The sequence below is a fragment of the Opisthorchis viverrini genome, assembly GCF_000715545.1.
Source record: "Opisthorchis viverrini unplaced genomic scaffold opera_v5_466, whole genome shotgun sequence".
Classification (NCBI taxonomy): Eukaryota; Metazoa; Platyhelminthes; class Trematoda; order Opisthorchiida; family Opisthorchiidae; genus Opisthorchis; species Opisthorchis viverrini.
Window position 1 is genome coordinate 108,556 of NW_008752130.1, and position 15,355 is coordinate 123,910.

A 15,355-nucleotide genomic window follows, 5' to 3' on the forward strand; every position below is an offset into this window, starting at 1 on the left:
ATTCTGAGACTGAAGGATGTTTCATATTCACAGCCCACCTTTCTGTTGAAGGCTGACGTCTCGTATTTGCCGTGACAGGTGAACAAATTACTGTGCCCAGCGGTCCAAACCTCTTTTCCTGGATATGAAAGAGTCACTCTAGTCCCTGACAAGTTCGCCGACAGAGGCATCCTAGGGCCAGTCGAACGTATCAAGTGGAGCAGCTTGTGGACGTGTTGAACATTTTTCGCATCTTCCATTTCTTTGGCCTTTCGGATCCACCAAGCTTCTCAATCAGCACAGACACTTAGTTTCACCTGGCGTTGGATAATGTGTCCAATAAGGCTGTAGTTGCGACCAGGAGAAATCGGTCCCCAGACCTCCAGCAAAGCCAGTGTCTTCTCTGAGATCCCATCAAATCAGTTCGTTGAGATGTAGCACTCCTTCGGGCTGAGATACTGGCAGATTGCCCAAGCCTAGACGAAAACAGAGGTAGAGTTCGAACGACGGACTTTTCGGTCAGTAACTAATATGCCATTCCGAGAAATATCTCATATATCTGATGTTAAATTGAGGTTGGTTGGATTGTACCACAAACGGAAGTTCCGGCTTTGTGTAGCGCTGTGGATAATTGTTCCGAGTGGCTGTTGGTAACCGACATTGGACCAGGCGTTGGAGTAGCGAGCTCTGATAAATTTATCTGATTTATGGTTCGGTAAGCTTCTTAGTGGCGCGTTTTGTGTAGAGTGGATAGGGTAATCAAGATCAGTAGCGGACAAGCGCACCATCAAGTTAAGCCAACACCTTGTAGCCTATCGGGTCAGGTTCTTTAGTACAGAATCATCACCGTTGTTAGGTGTAAGAAACCGCGTGCTTGTCACAGTGATTGTAGCCGCCACGGTTTCTTCACCGATGATTTGGGGAGATTAGGTAGCAGCACATTGAAGGCGGGAGCTGATAGATTGGTGCGCAAATACAGACTGTTAAGTGGGGGATTGGGAATGGAGCTATTCATTGAAGGCAATGGCACGAATGCCATTGAGGGCGCGAGTGGGTCATACCTGCGGGTGGTGGCCAGTCTCGTGGTCCCCATCCAGAAAGACGGCAATGACCAGCGCAGCTGAGTTTGCTGATAGTGGCTTTTATACTTTGCTTCCAAGTCATTGTTTAACCTCCCCTTGCTCGTTTCCACCCTTCACGCGGTTGTGGAAAAGGAACCCTACGAGGAAGTCGGTCGACTGGCATACGGAGCACGTGACCAAGCCAGCGCAACCTATGCAGTGTGGATAGTTAATCTATCATAAGCGACTTATTCCTTCCGAAAACCATCCAACGAACTTCAGCATTACTGATCCGGTGTTCCCACCAGACTCGGGAAATGCTGCGAAGACATCGATGGTCAAATACTGAAAGTCTTTTGACATCCTCGGCGAGCAGCGGCCACGTTTCTGACACGTACATCAATATGGATCGCACATCAGCATTGTAAACTCGACCTTTGACGGATAGGCTGAAATCACGCCTATGCCACAGGTGACGCAGGTTCTGGCCTTCCCAATCCGGATGGAAATATCATCTTTTGCGAGACCATCTGGACTGATACTACTCCCAAGGTAGGTAAACTTGCCTACTACCTCAATCGGTTCATCCGCAAGCATGAAGTTAGGTTCTCAGCCCACCCATTCCTCCAATAGCACTTTACACTTTGAAGGTGTGAAGCGCGTGCCGAACCGCGAGGAAGAATTATGTAGATTGTTTAATATTCTTTGCATTACTACGGGTCAGATCCAATAAGAGCTATGTCGTCTGCTTACTCGATGTCTGAGCAAATGCCCACATATATTAGAGGCATCAAAAATGGATAGCGATCTCGACGACATCCAGTGGTCTTGTGGTTGAATTGGAGAAGTCGGATAGACCACACTGAACGCCGTTTTCACATTTTGTCACGCTTCATCCACATGCTAATTACCACTACGATATTGATTTACTGTGGAGAGTTGTGCTAGCTCAGATCGATACTGGTGAGCTATGGTAGTTCTTCGAAGAAAGTGGATTGGCATGCTTCTTGCTGCATTGCGGGATCTGGAGGGAGGCAGACTGTCAGACATGCACCCACCATGGCGTGATCGGAATCAAGTAGTGTGCCACAGAACGAAAGGCAATCTTGAATTGTGGCTGATGGCCACGTGATCCAACTGAGTCCACGGTGGCCGCCAGACTGTGCGATGCGAACGTTTATATTGAAAGTTCGTACTTGCCAGGAGCAATTCATGATCAGCATACAACTGGAGGAGTCGCTGTCCGTTGTCTGCGCGGCAGGCGAGCATCGACTACGAATCGACCGCCCAAGTGTGATTCCAAGGAGCTAAGACAACCTACCTGAGCATTCATATCGCCTTCAAGGATCACGATGTCAGTGCTTTTTGCCTGACGAATGAGCTCTCGATAGAAATTATTCGCGGCATCAGAAGTGCAGTCCGTTGAGGCATAACCCGACACTATAAACAGCCCCTGCTTTTTATGCCGAGAGGCATTGAAATTGGTTGAGCTGGATAACCGGACGGAGAAAAGACGACTGTTCACTGGGATCCAATCCAGCAAAGCGCGTTCAGCTCTGGGGCTGAGTGCAACTCCCACACCATATATTCCACGAGTCATCGCTTCTGGGTCACCGGACACACGGAGGGAGAAGTGTGAATGAGCTGAGTTCATCCTTGGCGTTATGAGATGCGCCATCACGCCTGAATCTTGTGTACGTGTTTCGGAGACACAGCATACATCAATTTTAAGGGAATGTAAGGTTTCAGCAAGCGTTGCCTCTGTTAATTTGATACAGAGTACGGACATTAAAAGCTCCCATATAGAAAAGACTTCTTGGATTTAGAAGGGCATTATTTTTCACTGTTAATAGCCAGCGAGGTGCATAAGGCCCTTCGGTTAGATAGTTGACAGTCAAATGACCTAACGGCGTTTGCTTGTGTGGTGGGAATGGGTTGGGGAGGAAGATCGATGGACACGGGGCCGCGCGGGCAAATGATACTTCCCGGTTGCCCAGACCGAAGAAGTGGGCTCCGTTGAGGCACCCCACCTTTAGCCTTTGACTCAAAAGTTTGACCCACAAGACAGTGAGAGGATGTAGGGTTTTCTTTAGAGACTCTTCCCGGAGCCGATGATCTCTCAGCTGTAGCACCCTTTCGGTGCCTAAATGCTATGCCACCAGAAGCACGAGGGCCGGGATACTGCCAGGCTGCCCAAGCCGTGGCAGGGGAAGTCGAGGAGCCGATGACTCAATTGTCTGACCTGCTCGGCTGCAGGTGGGTTGGATTAACTCGAGGGTGCAGGGAATAAGACATTGCTGTCTCATTCCTGATGCAGAATATTCCAAGAGAACTCTACTGCTCATTGCCTCGTGGGTCCTACTATTGAGCCATTATCTAAAGGCAGGACGCAGAACAAAACCGTTCATCCTCCTGTTGACTTGAGGGTTAGACTTGTGAGTTGATGGCTCAGTGTGGGGTACCTCAACCAAACCCTGTTCCTCTGCTTGGGTGACCGGAACGTATCATTTACCCGCACAGTTCGTTGTCCGTCTGTGTTCTTCCACAACCTTTTACCAGCCTGCATGCGAACATTGCTGGGTTATTTCCAACTTACCGGACCTCCTACTACCATCAAAATGACACTGCTGAGTTCACGAGTTTTCCTCTACATGTGGTTTTCAACGTTCGTAATGTGTGCTCAGCTGGCAAACAGGCAACGTTTGCCCAAACTTTTCACTCTTGAGCTGTGCAAGATGTGAGAGTTCTACTCAACCTCAGAGCTGGATGCGCTTTGCTGGATTGGATACCGATGAAGTCGTCTGCGACTTTCGATCATCCAGTTCACTCAAGCCCAGTGCTACCCTGACATAGAAACCAGTGCCCGTTTGTAGCTGGTTGGCTTCGTTTCGGCGATGCAAAGAGGATCATGAGAAAGCGGTACAGACCGCGAGGTGAGCGGCATGTAATTTTGCTTCGTGCCAATGGCAGCACCTTACAAATGTGTTCACATACGGACCCACTGGCAGCCCTTTGTTGTCCAGAAGCAATCGTAAATCTCTTGACGAGATAATTAGAAGTGAAAGTGACGACAGATATAATGGCTTTTAATCATTTGCATTTTTCTTGACTCTGATCTCCCGTCTGCTGTGGACCTGTGTACACAACTTTATAACCTAATGATCTCATTTCTTCTGTTTCAGAAAATGTCGAAAAAGTCTAGGAAAGGACTTTCCGTTGTTCCAAAAGTTTGTGCTAAGCCGAAAACAAAGAAGACTAAGAACAAGGCAAAGAAACTTGCTGCAGGTGTTAAGCTTCAGGCTTCCAAACCACTTTCCGGACAGGGACAGGTTTTGAGTGAACCAGGTCCAAAGCAGAAGAAACAGAGGAAGAACAAACGCAACGACGATGCAATTCACGTACACCAGCGGGATTTGAAGGTCTCAGCGAAGAGTAAGGCTAGTTTCGGAGCTGTGTCTAGTGACAGCGAACCGGAACTCATCAATCCACAATGGCATTTAGGTGACCATCCAGGGAAGACGAGGAATAAAGGACATGGGACCAAAAGTTCTTCATCGGATGGTGAACACTCCGTGTTGGATCCTTCTGCTGAAGGTGCACAATCGAGTGATCTAGACGTTTCCGAGAGTGATATTGATGAAGAACTAGACGAATCGGAGTTAAATTCCCTGCTGCTCAACAAAACCGATGGTTCGACCGGAGGATCCAGTGAGGAAGAGGAATTTGAACGTTCGGAAGAGAAGCCGAACTCTTTGGAACGTGCGTAAATTTTTTAGGTTACCATAGCCGGTGACTCTCTCTCACAAGTTTTCACCCAGCTCTCACCTGTTGCTTGTGTTGTAGCATTTATTGAGGGCCTATCAGTTCTCACTTGTAGGATTTGCTTCCTGCAATGCGACTGTTGTGTTCGCCGTTGCCACCCGTTTTATTAGTTTACGGAGAAGACTCTCGAAATGCACCATTTTAGGTTTTTAATTCTCCTGACGACGAATTGTCTGGAGGTGACGGATTACCCGAAGAGCGAAGACCTTCACTAGCCTGAAAATGATACACTCAGTGGGTGTGCTCGCTTTCTGCCTTGAGGCAGCGTGGTTTCAGGAAAATCTTCGGTTTCACTTGAACCCTTAATTTTCGCAGCTCGAAAGGTATACTCATTTGCGAACTAATTTCGTTTTAACGGGAGATTTAACTGAAGACAAGCTGAATCTCTCGTTTATGATATTTTTCATCCGAACTTGCTACACAAAGACTAGCTCATGTTTCAGTTGGTGCGATGTTCAAAATAACGCAGTATATTTTCTTGATCGTGCACTACTCAACTTTGCTGAAAACTGTACGATAGCCCACGACTGGTTTTCCTTACAGTTTCCAGCCACCTTGTTGAGTAGCGTTCCGTCAAGATTATAAATAAATAAATAGTTGTTCAGTGGCAACATCCTTTCGGTGCCTAGCTGCCATGCTACCCGCGGGCTGGGGTACATCCAGGTTGCTCACGCCTAGATAGGGGAAGTCGAGAGGCAGAGGTCGAGTTCGAACCACGAACCTTCCGGTCAGTAATTCGTCAAGAAAGGATATTGCGGTAAATAAAATATCGTTCCAGCTGAAAAGTAAACAGCACCTTCAGTTGAAGAACATCGGAAACGAGAAGTCAAACGTGAATTCATTTGAGTCTCTCATGAAAACCAAATTAGTTTGCAGATGGGCGTATTTCGCGACGTTGATTTTGTGGTTACCAGGTAAAAAATCCACCTAGCAGTCTTCTTTTCCGTTAACCTACTGCATGGGCGGGTTTTTCATTGACTCCATCGCGTAACAGTTGGTGGGGACAGTTATACTTGAATGTGAGTCTTTCGAAAAAGCGGGCGTCGACTATGAAACCGATGAATTTCATTTGCCGTCTTAGTTTCTTTACTTTCTTCTGTAGAAATGTTCCCAAAATAGCAGGGCTTCTGAGCGAATCATTTGTTAATCCTCCTATTAGGGCTTCTTCATTTACTCTTACGTATTGGAATCCCCCTTCCGCTCTGCCAAGATTGCATTCTTCCTGGCTAGCACACCATAGACCCGGGATTGAATGACCAACAGCTGCTTTGTATGGTCCCTTACTGACCATGCACTTGATTTCGTTTGGCATCCAAGTCACGGATTGATACTATCCATAGTTCCACACCTAAGCATTCTATGCGTAATTAGTGATGATCCATTGTATCACAATGGTGGCTGTCCCCTAACCCACCGAATAATTGCGCATCGACTGGCTTGATCGTGTTGAAGACGCTGAAAAAACAAGGATACCTTGATAAAGAAAACTACTCACAAGGTTGCTGAAAACTCTTCGACAGCCCACAACCGGTTTCGCCCTTGTTGGAGCTCATCAGGTAGGCTCAGTACTCGAGTTTCCGTCAACCTTATGTTCTACTCGTGAAGACTAAACTGATTTGTAAGTGAGTGTATTTCTCGAAGGATGGCTTGACTTGCAAGCAGCTGTCTGCTCATAAAGAACACATTGGAATAAGCCTCAGAGACGTAACTTGGTCCGTCCAATTACTGATTACGGCCATAATCCTTGGTATGACAATTCGACAACGCTGACCTCAAACAACTTGGGTCACTTTGAAGCTTCATTAGTATTCACTGGCTAGCGCTGTTTCAAGGCCCCTTGTAAACGCCGCAGCGATGCGTTTGCAACATGAACCTGTTCGCTGACCGGATGAAATGGGGTACTGGACAAACAAAATCCACCAGCTGGTCACACATCATCCACTAGAGAAGGGGTTTCCGGTTTAATGGGACCGTTTTTCTCTCCGTCACCGGGTCAGCAGTATGTCCTTAGTTCTTCCAAAGAAAATAAAAGTGTTCCTGACTGAACGCTTCGCTTGTACTAATAGAAGAAGCCATGCGGTTACCACTTTCCTCGATGAATGGCTGGCAAGCCTCTCATGGGGATGAACTCCATCCTGCAGTAATGTACAGAAAACTAGATTAGCATACCAAGGCGAAACGAAATCGGACAATACAATGTGAACGCTTCCAAAACTAATTTCCTAAGCAAACCATTTAGTAGTCTCCGCCTTTTTGGTATAAGGATAGTATAACCCATGCTGAGTAAATCTAGTTCGAAGCATAGTTGTCAGTTGTGGATTCAGTGAAGCCTATTTTAGCTGCTGGGATATCCTTCTTAACGCCATTTTTGTTTTGACTGTCTCATCGTCTTTTTAGGGTATTCATTTCCATTTAAATCTAGCTCAATATCAGAAATTGATTTCTGTAGGGACCTGAGTACTTTACCTCATCCACCAAAAATGCACTTGAAAATGAGCCCCAGTCTTAGGTCCACTTAATTCCCAGCTCACGGCACCGTTGTTTTCCGTGTAGTGTCCACTCAACTCTTTGATATATACTCTAAAAAGGGCATGGCTGTAAATAAAGCTTATTGAGTCGAGCGGTTGGAACGTGTTCTACGCATGACTAACCACCCACTACCAAAGAAACAACTGAGGGGGTAAGAAAGCTACTCGGTTCCATGGACTGTCTGTTCGTAGTGGACGGTGTATGTACAGTCAGTTAAGCGCAGGAGGTTAAAATGTAGGTGATTTTAGCTAATCAAAACACCTGTTCTTCTTAACAGCGTGAAGAATGCTTTCTCCAGTTTTTGTATGTTTACAGACTGCAACTAGGCTTCTTGCTCGCCACCCTCACGGTGGATACTCAAGGTCATTTAATGAGCTTATATACGCTTTCTTCGGTTGACAGATTGTCCTATGCAAGGATCCATTTGTCACTCTTGATGGCCTCTCTACGGTGTCACGGGAAAATGAGGGTGCAAACTCGTTTGCTTTGGAAGGTGTAGCTCAGCAACACACAGTCCGCAACCGAGTTATTTGGAGAGGGGGATACTCATTTAGCTACAGTAAAACGCTAGGCATTTTCTTCAGACATCTACTTGTAACTTGGAAATGTGTTGTGCGTCCTTTATTTTCGGACTAGGTCACTAGTGCATTAGGCTGCCCTCTCATCTTATCACGTCCGATCTCATCACGTTGATGTATTCGGAGCCAGTTAGGTGGGAAGCTCCAAATATGTCGAGTCTACTCAACGAACACCTTAAAAACCGGATTTTCCAAAATGAATGCGCATCATCCTTTTCCGAACATACATAATACAATACTCCAATGCTGATATTTTTAAATCCCACCTCTTAATATGCCTTAACTCGTCTTCAAACTGTTGCAGTGGATGGCTAACAATACTCGGACTCAGGGAGTCTCATAAGAACACCCCTCGCACACCTGGAGAAAGATAAATCGCCCGAAATGGTTTACAGCAGTTCACTGATATCTCAAATTCAAATTCAGTGATAAACAGAAGCCAGTGGTGGGTTAGTGTCCCCGAACACTAGGGCATATTCCTCGTGAGTGCCATCCGTAAAGGCTAAAACCGTGGCGGAAGCTGGCGCTCTTCCCCTAAGATGAACATCACCTGAAACGGCGCTACAGGATCAATAATAGATTAACCCTAGAACATGTATCATTTGTACGTATGGCAATGTTTAATTTGTATTCAAGTTAACAAGGAGCATTGACGTTTCCATTGCTGCATTTATATAAGTGAATATCACAGTCATCAAAGGTAGTTTGTTGAACATTAGCTGGTTTTCTACCACACGTTTTCTTGAAAGGTATCTGCTTGAATTTAGTCACCCATGTTTCTACAGGTGGGTGTAGTTCTTTTTGGATGCATGGTTCAAACACCACCTTAAACTGCAACATCGATGCACGTATGGTACAATCTAGAGCAAGTCCCCTTGGTGAATATTGTACTTTCTCCGACTGATTTCAGCGAATTTTTGCACGTTTGTTTCGACTAAGAAAAGGGCTTGCTGCTAATTTCTTAAACCCCGAGCAACTCAAATTATTCAGTTGTGTTCTACTGCTGTCACTTGAGCATACGGCTCATCCCGATGTCGAGGGATCTTTTTTGAACTGGACGAATGATTTTGCAGGCCGTAGTGAAGTGATGTTAGTTCGAGAATGCTACTTTATTATGTTCTTGGATGTTATTGTCCATCTCCGAAGAGTTCGATAACAAGAAAGCGGTGCGGTTCATACCGGGAGTTGGTTGTTCTACGATCTATCTAGCATATAATTCAATCTACTCATGTAGTAAAGCATCTCATTTTTGTACTTTTCTAGCACAGCCAGTAAAGAAGAAGGAGGACGAAAAGACGAAGAGCAAAGTAAGCTAACTCTGTAATTTATACTCAGGCTTGACTGAACGATTCTGTGTTCATTTGTCCACCGCGCTGTCACAGAGTATCGCAGATGATAGAAACAGCACTATCCTAGAGACAGCAAACTTGTTAGGATTGTTAGTTCTTACTGTTTTACTTCCCGGAAGACCCAGCTACACGAAGCACCACGCTCCTACGTCGAAATTCACCAAGGGGATCACCTGTCTAAGTTTCAGGCTGTTAGCCGCATGAGCGCCGACTGGTTTGAACAACTGGTTCCTTCGGATTGTGTGAATTTTTATCCTCTACTCGCACACTGTCCATCAGGCCATTCTGTGAAAGCCACAAAGTTTTGATCAGAAGAAATAATTCCCAGTGTTGAGTTTGCGTCCCAAAAACGTTCTTCATTGAAAACAGAGATAGGGTCCCGCTACAGAAGTCCGTACAACCGGAAGCTCTAAAGGTTACACCAAAGGAGGAAAGAGCTCTAATTGTCCTGATGTATACGGACTGTATAGCATAATGATAGGTTTGTCATCTTGAGTAAGGTTGACTATGTGCATGTCACGGGACACCTAGTTGATAGGTTTTACGCCTCCTAAACTACTCATCGGTGCATTTCAGGACAGCGTATTTGGTCTGCTTTTAGTATCGTTTAGTCGACCAAGAGCGTTGTGCACAAAATAGGTCAGTCGAACAACCGCGCGGATACTCAGTGAGTTTAACTGAGCAGCAACTAAAAACCAAGAGTCAACAAGGACAGCGGACATTGTACACTGAATAAGGGCGTGTGAAGCCATTAGAAAATTGTTGAATACAGTCAGTATTAGTGTAACATTCCAGAAGGGGGAAACTTCATCATCGACAGTGTGACATCAGTGTTCAACACCGATGCTTCACTGCCATACAACCATGATTTATTTGAAGGCCTTATTGTAAAGAAAAGAGTAAAGGTGGATGGGGAAGGGACTTAGTGCTAGCTTAACACAATCATTCCGAGGTGCCTACACCTCCAGACACTCACTCAGGCAATATGGATAAAAGCTCAACGAGAACGCCACTGACATCGGTTGGCAGCCATATCTTGTAGTGTCTCCAACCAGGCACAGTGAGGATCACGCGATGCCCATCTTGGAAGGCGAGTAGAACCGACAGCGTGATCTTCATACTCCCTACCAAGTCCAATGAAAGTACCCCTTACACAACCGAAAACGCGCTTTCTAACAGCCTCGTTACGGATTCGCCGACACCAGCCCACACGAGCTATGGTTCAGAGAGAACGATTGTCGAACACCTGAAGACGTCTCAGGTCCGCTGCTGGAATAGGCCAAGTCTCACAGCCATACTCCAAAACAGCTCGTACTGTTGCTTGATACACACGTCCCTTCAGATTCAGAGATAAACCATTCTGAAACCATAGTACAGTCGAATGACCACTTCCTGGTTGATTGGATTAGGGGCCGTGTCTGGTAAAAAATGCAGCGACTACACGAAAATTCACACGTCCCTAATAACAGAAGATCACGTCATTTAGACGAATGTGTCACGTGCAGTGCACGGACCAAACGAAGGCATGCCCTAATTGGTCAGAATGCCAGCCAACCCGAATCGAGTATCTTTGACTCGACACTTCTCGCCCCATCACGGAGATTCTGGCTCCACCTTGTGGAACACTCTGTGACTGACTTATAAATACAGTTGTAATAATTTTCCTTTGTCTCCATAAAGAGCTGTGTAGAGCTACCTTGCCTTTTGATATACCATAGTAGGCGGAGCAGGAAGCCAAGGAACCGATACAGAGTTGCACCACCGTACATCAAGACACAACAGTTTCGTAGGGAGTTTTCCCGGAAAATGGCTGCATCCAATTGCTCACGAAATCCTCCTATTGAATTTCGTGTCGCTAAGAGCGCCTCAAATATCTTGTAGGTTCTGCCTAATTCTCGTGGCCATATAGGTACCAGTACGATAAGTCAGGTTAAGTTAGATTGGATTCAACCTCTCAGATTTGAGTAAAAGCGTTTCCTCTTTTGGCTGACCTCATCCCGCTGTTTGCTTGGTCATTTCACTCTCATTGGGTATATGTTGACGGGAAATCCATCCGTCCATTGTCATAACAGTCACTGTGATGACTTTAAAGCTTTGTCACATTTTTTCGCCAGTCCAACGGCTTGATCTCGCCTCACCCACTTGATTGGCTAATTTTAGGTTCCCAAAACGCACACAACGGCTGCGGTGGATGTCAGCAGCGTACAAGAATCTCCTCTGTCACTGAACAACCCAGCAGAACTGCTGAAGGAAATCGAACGTCGATCAGGTGAGTAGTCTGGTCTCTATTATATCTCGTCGACCAATTTACTAAAATTTTGTACAGTTGGGCCTCGCTGAAAATGAAGATGCTAGAATGCACGCCTGAAGCGGTTTCTTTTTCAGTAGAGTCAGCTTTACGGGAGTATACACACTGGCGGCACCTTGTACTTTACATCCCATGCTCTGTTTGAAATTAGAGAGGGCACATTTACCGCCACAGCGTTCGTACGCCACCTGCTGATCTGTTAACCCCACGCTTCATTTCTACCATGCTTGAACTGTAACGAATGTCCTTTCCTTCATGAATTTCAGTGGACTTAGCTTCACGTTCTCTGTACGTCGCTCCAGTTCCCGCGAACTGTTCTCTGGACCTACTGAAGCAGTTATCACCCTCTGCATTAGCTTGCCGGCTCTCCTATAACACACATTCGAAAACTTGCCGAAAGTACGTTCTATATTCCAGCTATGTTATCGTTGACAACCGTGATACCATTTGAAACCCGGGGAGCGTACTCCTAGATCTTGAGGAGAATGTCGTTGTACTGGGCGGTCGCTTTTCTCCGGCGTATCCATGTCTGACTCTTCCTTATTGATTCCCAGTTGGTCCTACACAGATGTTTCTGATTTTTAAGTTCATCTCGTTTCACTCGGGGTTGTTTGTCTTCCTTTTATTTCGGTCCCTAACATCCGTGTAGGATCATTTGTAATTCTTCCCTGAAGAACGATTACTCAGCACCGATTTTATCCCTTGCACAGCATATTGAATTTTCTGAACAGCTCTAGTGGACACCAAGTGGCTTGAGCAGTGAGACGTGCTGTAAGTGGTCCACTTATTGACGATGAACAAGCCTGAGTACTGTCACTGGTTTGTAGGAGACCGGACTTGCCTCCGTGGCACCAACGGTTTTGTTGTATGTCTGTTCCTTTTGACTTTCGTTTGGATACAAACGAACGCTGTTGCTTGTTTGGTTGCGATTCATGCGACGCACTGTTCATCACCTTCCGCGTCTGTGGATCAGTTTTCTTCCATACAACTCGTACTGTCGTCAGGTGCATGCGACGATTTGTAGACTTCCTGGGACATGCTTATCGAAACACCCGCCACTTCAAAGCTTATATTCTTTTGAAGACAAACAAGTTCTAAATCTTTCAGCAGCTAGTTGATTGTGCTCTATCGGCTTGAGTTGAGGTAATCTCATGCTGTTCCTATTAGCATGTCATCCCAGAGATGCGTGAGCCAAAAAAATACGTCCAATACCCCCGAGTAAGAAGCAAACCACATTTGATACAACTAGCTATGCATTTGTGTGCGAGGAAAAGTATCATTCGGTAATAAGGTTGCTACGACAGCCCACGACCGGTTTCGCTCTTCTTGAGGCTCATCAAGTAGGCGCAGTCCCCGAGTTTCCGTCAATCTTATTTTCTACTTGGTACCAAATTGCACGAAATTAACGAAATACACTCATTTGCAAATAAATTTGGTTTTGCGGGAGACCCAGTTGAATCTTTCGTTTATGATGTTTCTAAGCAACTGAATGAACTGCATCAGGCCGCCTTATGTTCCGTTAGAGTGGTTTTTTCCATTTTATGCTCGTGGCGGTAGCATTATCTAAACCTCCTAACACATGTCAATCCGCTGGAATATTGGTAGCTCGGGGATATTCATTGATAATTGATCAGGTAGCCGTTGATCCGTTCCGCGAGCTTTGTAACTGACATGCAGTCGTTTCGTCATCATTCGGGGAGACACCTTCGGCGGATTCACTATGGCACACTTCAAAGACTAGTCTGGTCTGGTCTGAGGAGGTTGCTTGTTAGGTTTCTAGTGCGGGAGAACTTGGTCTCACCATACCGTCGTCATTCTTTAACAAACCAGTGATTTGTACATCATCGTCAACGACAACATAACGTTAGTGTTCAACGCTGATGCTTCAGTGCCGTACATGTGGCACGAGATCATTTGTAACTACAATCCACGGTTGTATGTGGACTGGGATACTGCCACGCCGCCCATACGTAGACAGGAGGACGATTAGGGTCCTCAACAAAAGCCTTTGGCTCAAAAGCCTAACCGTAGGGTGGGGGTGTCTGGCGGGAATTGCAAGTGCATTTCAATTTTCACGAAACAAGTCGCTATACGTATTCCGACCCGAAACCTGGATGGCCAGGAGACTGTTTTGGTCAGACCTCTAGCCACTGACCAACCTGGTATGAGTGACTCTGTGAGCATTGCACCCACACTCCACTGTATAGCTCATTGGGTCAAGCAAGCCCACAAACCGTCACACCACAGTAAGGTCCAGTCCCACCCTGACGGTCTTTACCTTTGATGATCACCATTCCGCCATTCGGTTAGGTCTTCTCCGGAAGAGCTTCATTTGAGACTTATTCCGTTGAGCAACATGAACACGACATCAATCACCCGTCGTAATGTATACGGATTAAGACAACAGGACTAGCTTTCCGCCACACTGACTATTCTTGAGACTAAAGTCACTTGTACTACGGAACGGTCTACTCAATTTCACACAAAATTTGGTATCGTTGAGTTCGCCGAAAAATTGCCATGATCTTTGCTTATAAATCGAATCTTTCACACTGATTGGAAACGTAAAACTGAATGAAAACGTGAACAAAACGCATGTGCATAGCTTCTTAATTACCTGTATCAAACCGCCGATTACGTAGCTTTGCACTATAGATGTCTCAACCGATAAGCACCATCGATGTCTTTCAGGTAATCCAACTAGTCCAGAGCACTGTTGACTGCTTGCTCTTCCTTAACTCTCCGTCCAGTCTCTACATATTGTTCCCTTCTTTCACCGCTGCAGGGATTTTTCCCAGCTTCTTGGTCATTTGCGCGTGTTTACCCACAAGCATATTCCTGTATATTTTGACTTGTCTTCCATGTTCTGCGTGCTACTTTTTATAACGACTTTAGCCTGCTCTAGAATGCCTTTTCTTTGGCGCCTCCTCTCAGGTACGCGTTCCTGGAGTATGGAGATTCTCAGTCAGCCACTGCAGCCCGAAAGTCGCTAATGGGTCGTCTGTTTGCCGGCCGCACGGTGAACACACAACCTGGTCGTCCTCAGTACCTAGCCACTCAAGGTTCAGAATGTGTTGAATGGAAGCGGTTATTTATTACGGGATTACATCAGACCACTACAAAGGCGGATCTACAGCAGATGTTTCCGAAGGCCCAGGAGGTGGATTATCCGTTTCATGCTAGAGGACACCCCCTCGGGTAAGTGCGTTTGGATGTCCGCGCATCTCAGTTACAGGGTCAGTAGGTTCGATACTGGCATCTTCAGTCATTCATCTCCTCGAAAAACTCTCAGTTCTGTTCACCACATGACGTTCACGAGAATCAATTAAATGTGGTTCAGGGGAATAACCCCGCGAAACTTGGCCTGTTCAAGCAGTCTGTTCGACAGCGGTTGTCTCAGAATCATAGCTCCTGTGGGTGCCCTGTGTGCCCTCTATCAACTGATACGATCGACTGGCCCTAGGAAAGCAACGGTCAGCGAAACGAGAAGTGAAAAAGATGGTTCATTCGCAAAAACGTCGGCTGGAGAGATGGGCCGAACACTTCGAAGAGCAGTTCAGCTGGCCCCCTGCAACACAGCCGGTGGAGATAATGCATACGGGCGAATGGAATGTAAACCTTGATCGCCCTTCGGAAGACGAAATAAGGTATGAAATAGCCGTACTGAAGCGTGAAGTGCCACCAGGACCGGACGGTCTGTATCCAGCCCTCTTCAAAGAAGGCGGAAAT

At 46.1% G+C, this 15,355-nt stretch overlaps 2 protein-coding genes across 2 annotated transcripts in view; one reads left to right on the top strand and one right to left on the bottom strand.

Moving 5' to 3' along the window:
• Positions 1-1,512: 1,512 nt before the first annotated feature.
• The window catches only part of T265_11273 (hypothetical protein), a gene marked incomplete at both ends in the record, with an annotated part of 20,759 nt that continues 6,916 nt past the window's right edge, over positions 1,513-15,355 (top strand). Inside the window, 6 exons of the mRNA XM_009177886.1 lie at positions 1,513-1,592; positions 4,223-4,799; positions 9,233-9,276; positions 11,479-11,587; positions 11,893-12,025; positions 14,561-14,824. Coding sequence (XP_009176150.1) covers positions 4,226-4,799; positions 9,233-9,276; positions 11,479-11,587; positions 11,893-12,025; positions 14,561-14,824 — 1,124 coding nt within the window. The remainder of the gene's footprint in view (positions 1,593-4,222; positions 4,800-9,232; positions 9,277-11,478; positions 11,588-11,892; positions 12,026-14,560; positions 14,825-15,355) is intronic.
• T265_11275 (hypothetical protein) overlaps positions 5,004-15,355 on the bottom strand; it is a gene marked incomplete at both ends in the record, with an annotated part of 139,357 nt that continues 129,005 nt past the window's right edge. The window contains one exon of the mRNA XM_009177887.1: positions 5,004-5,078. Coding sequence (XP_009176151.1) covers positions 5,004-5,078 — 75 coding nt within the window. The remainder of the gene's footprint in view (positions 5,079-15,355) is intronic.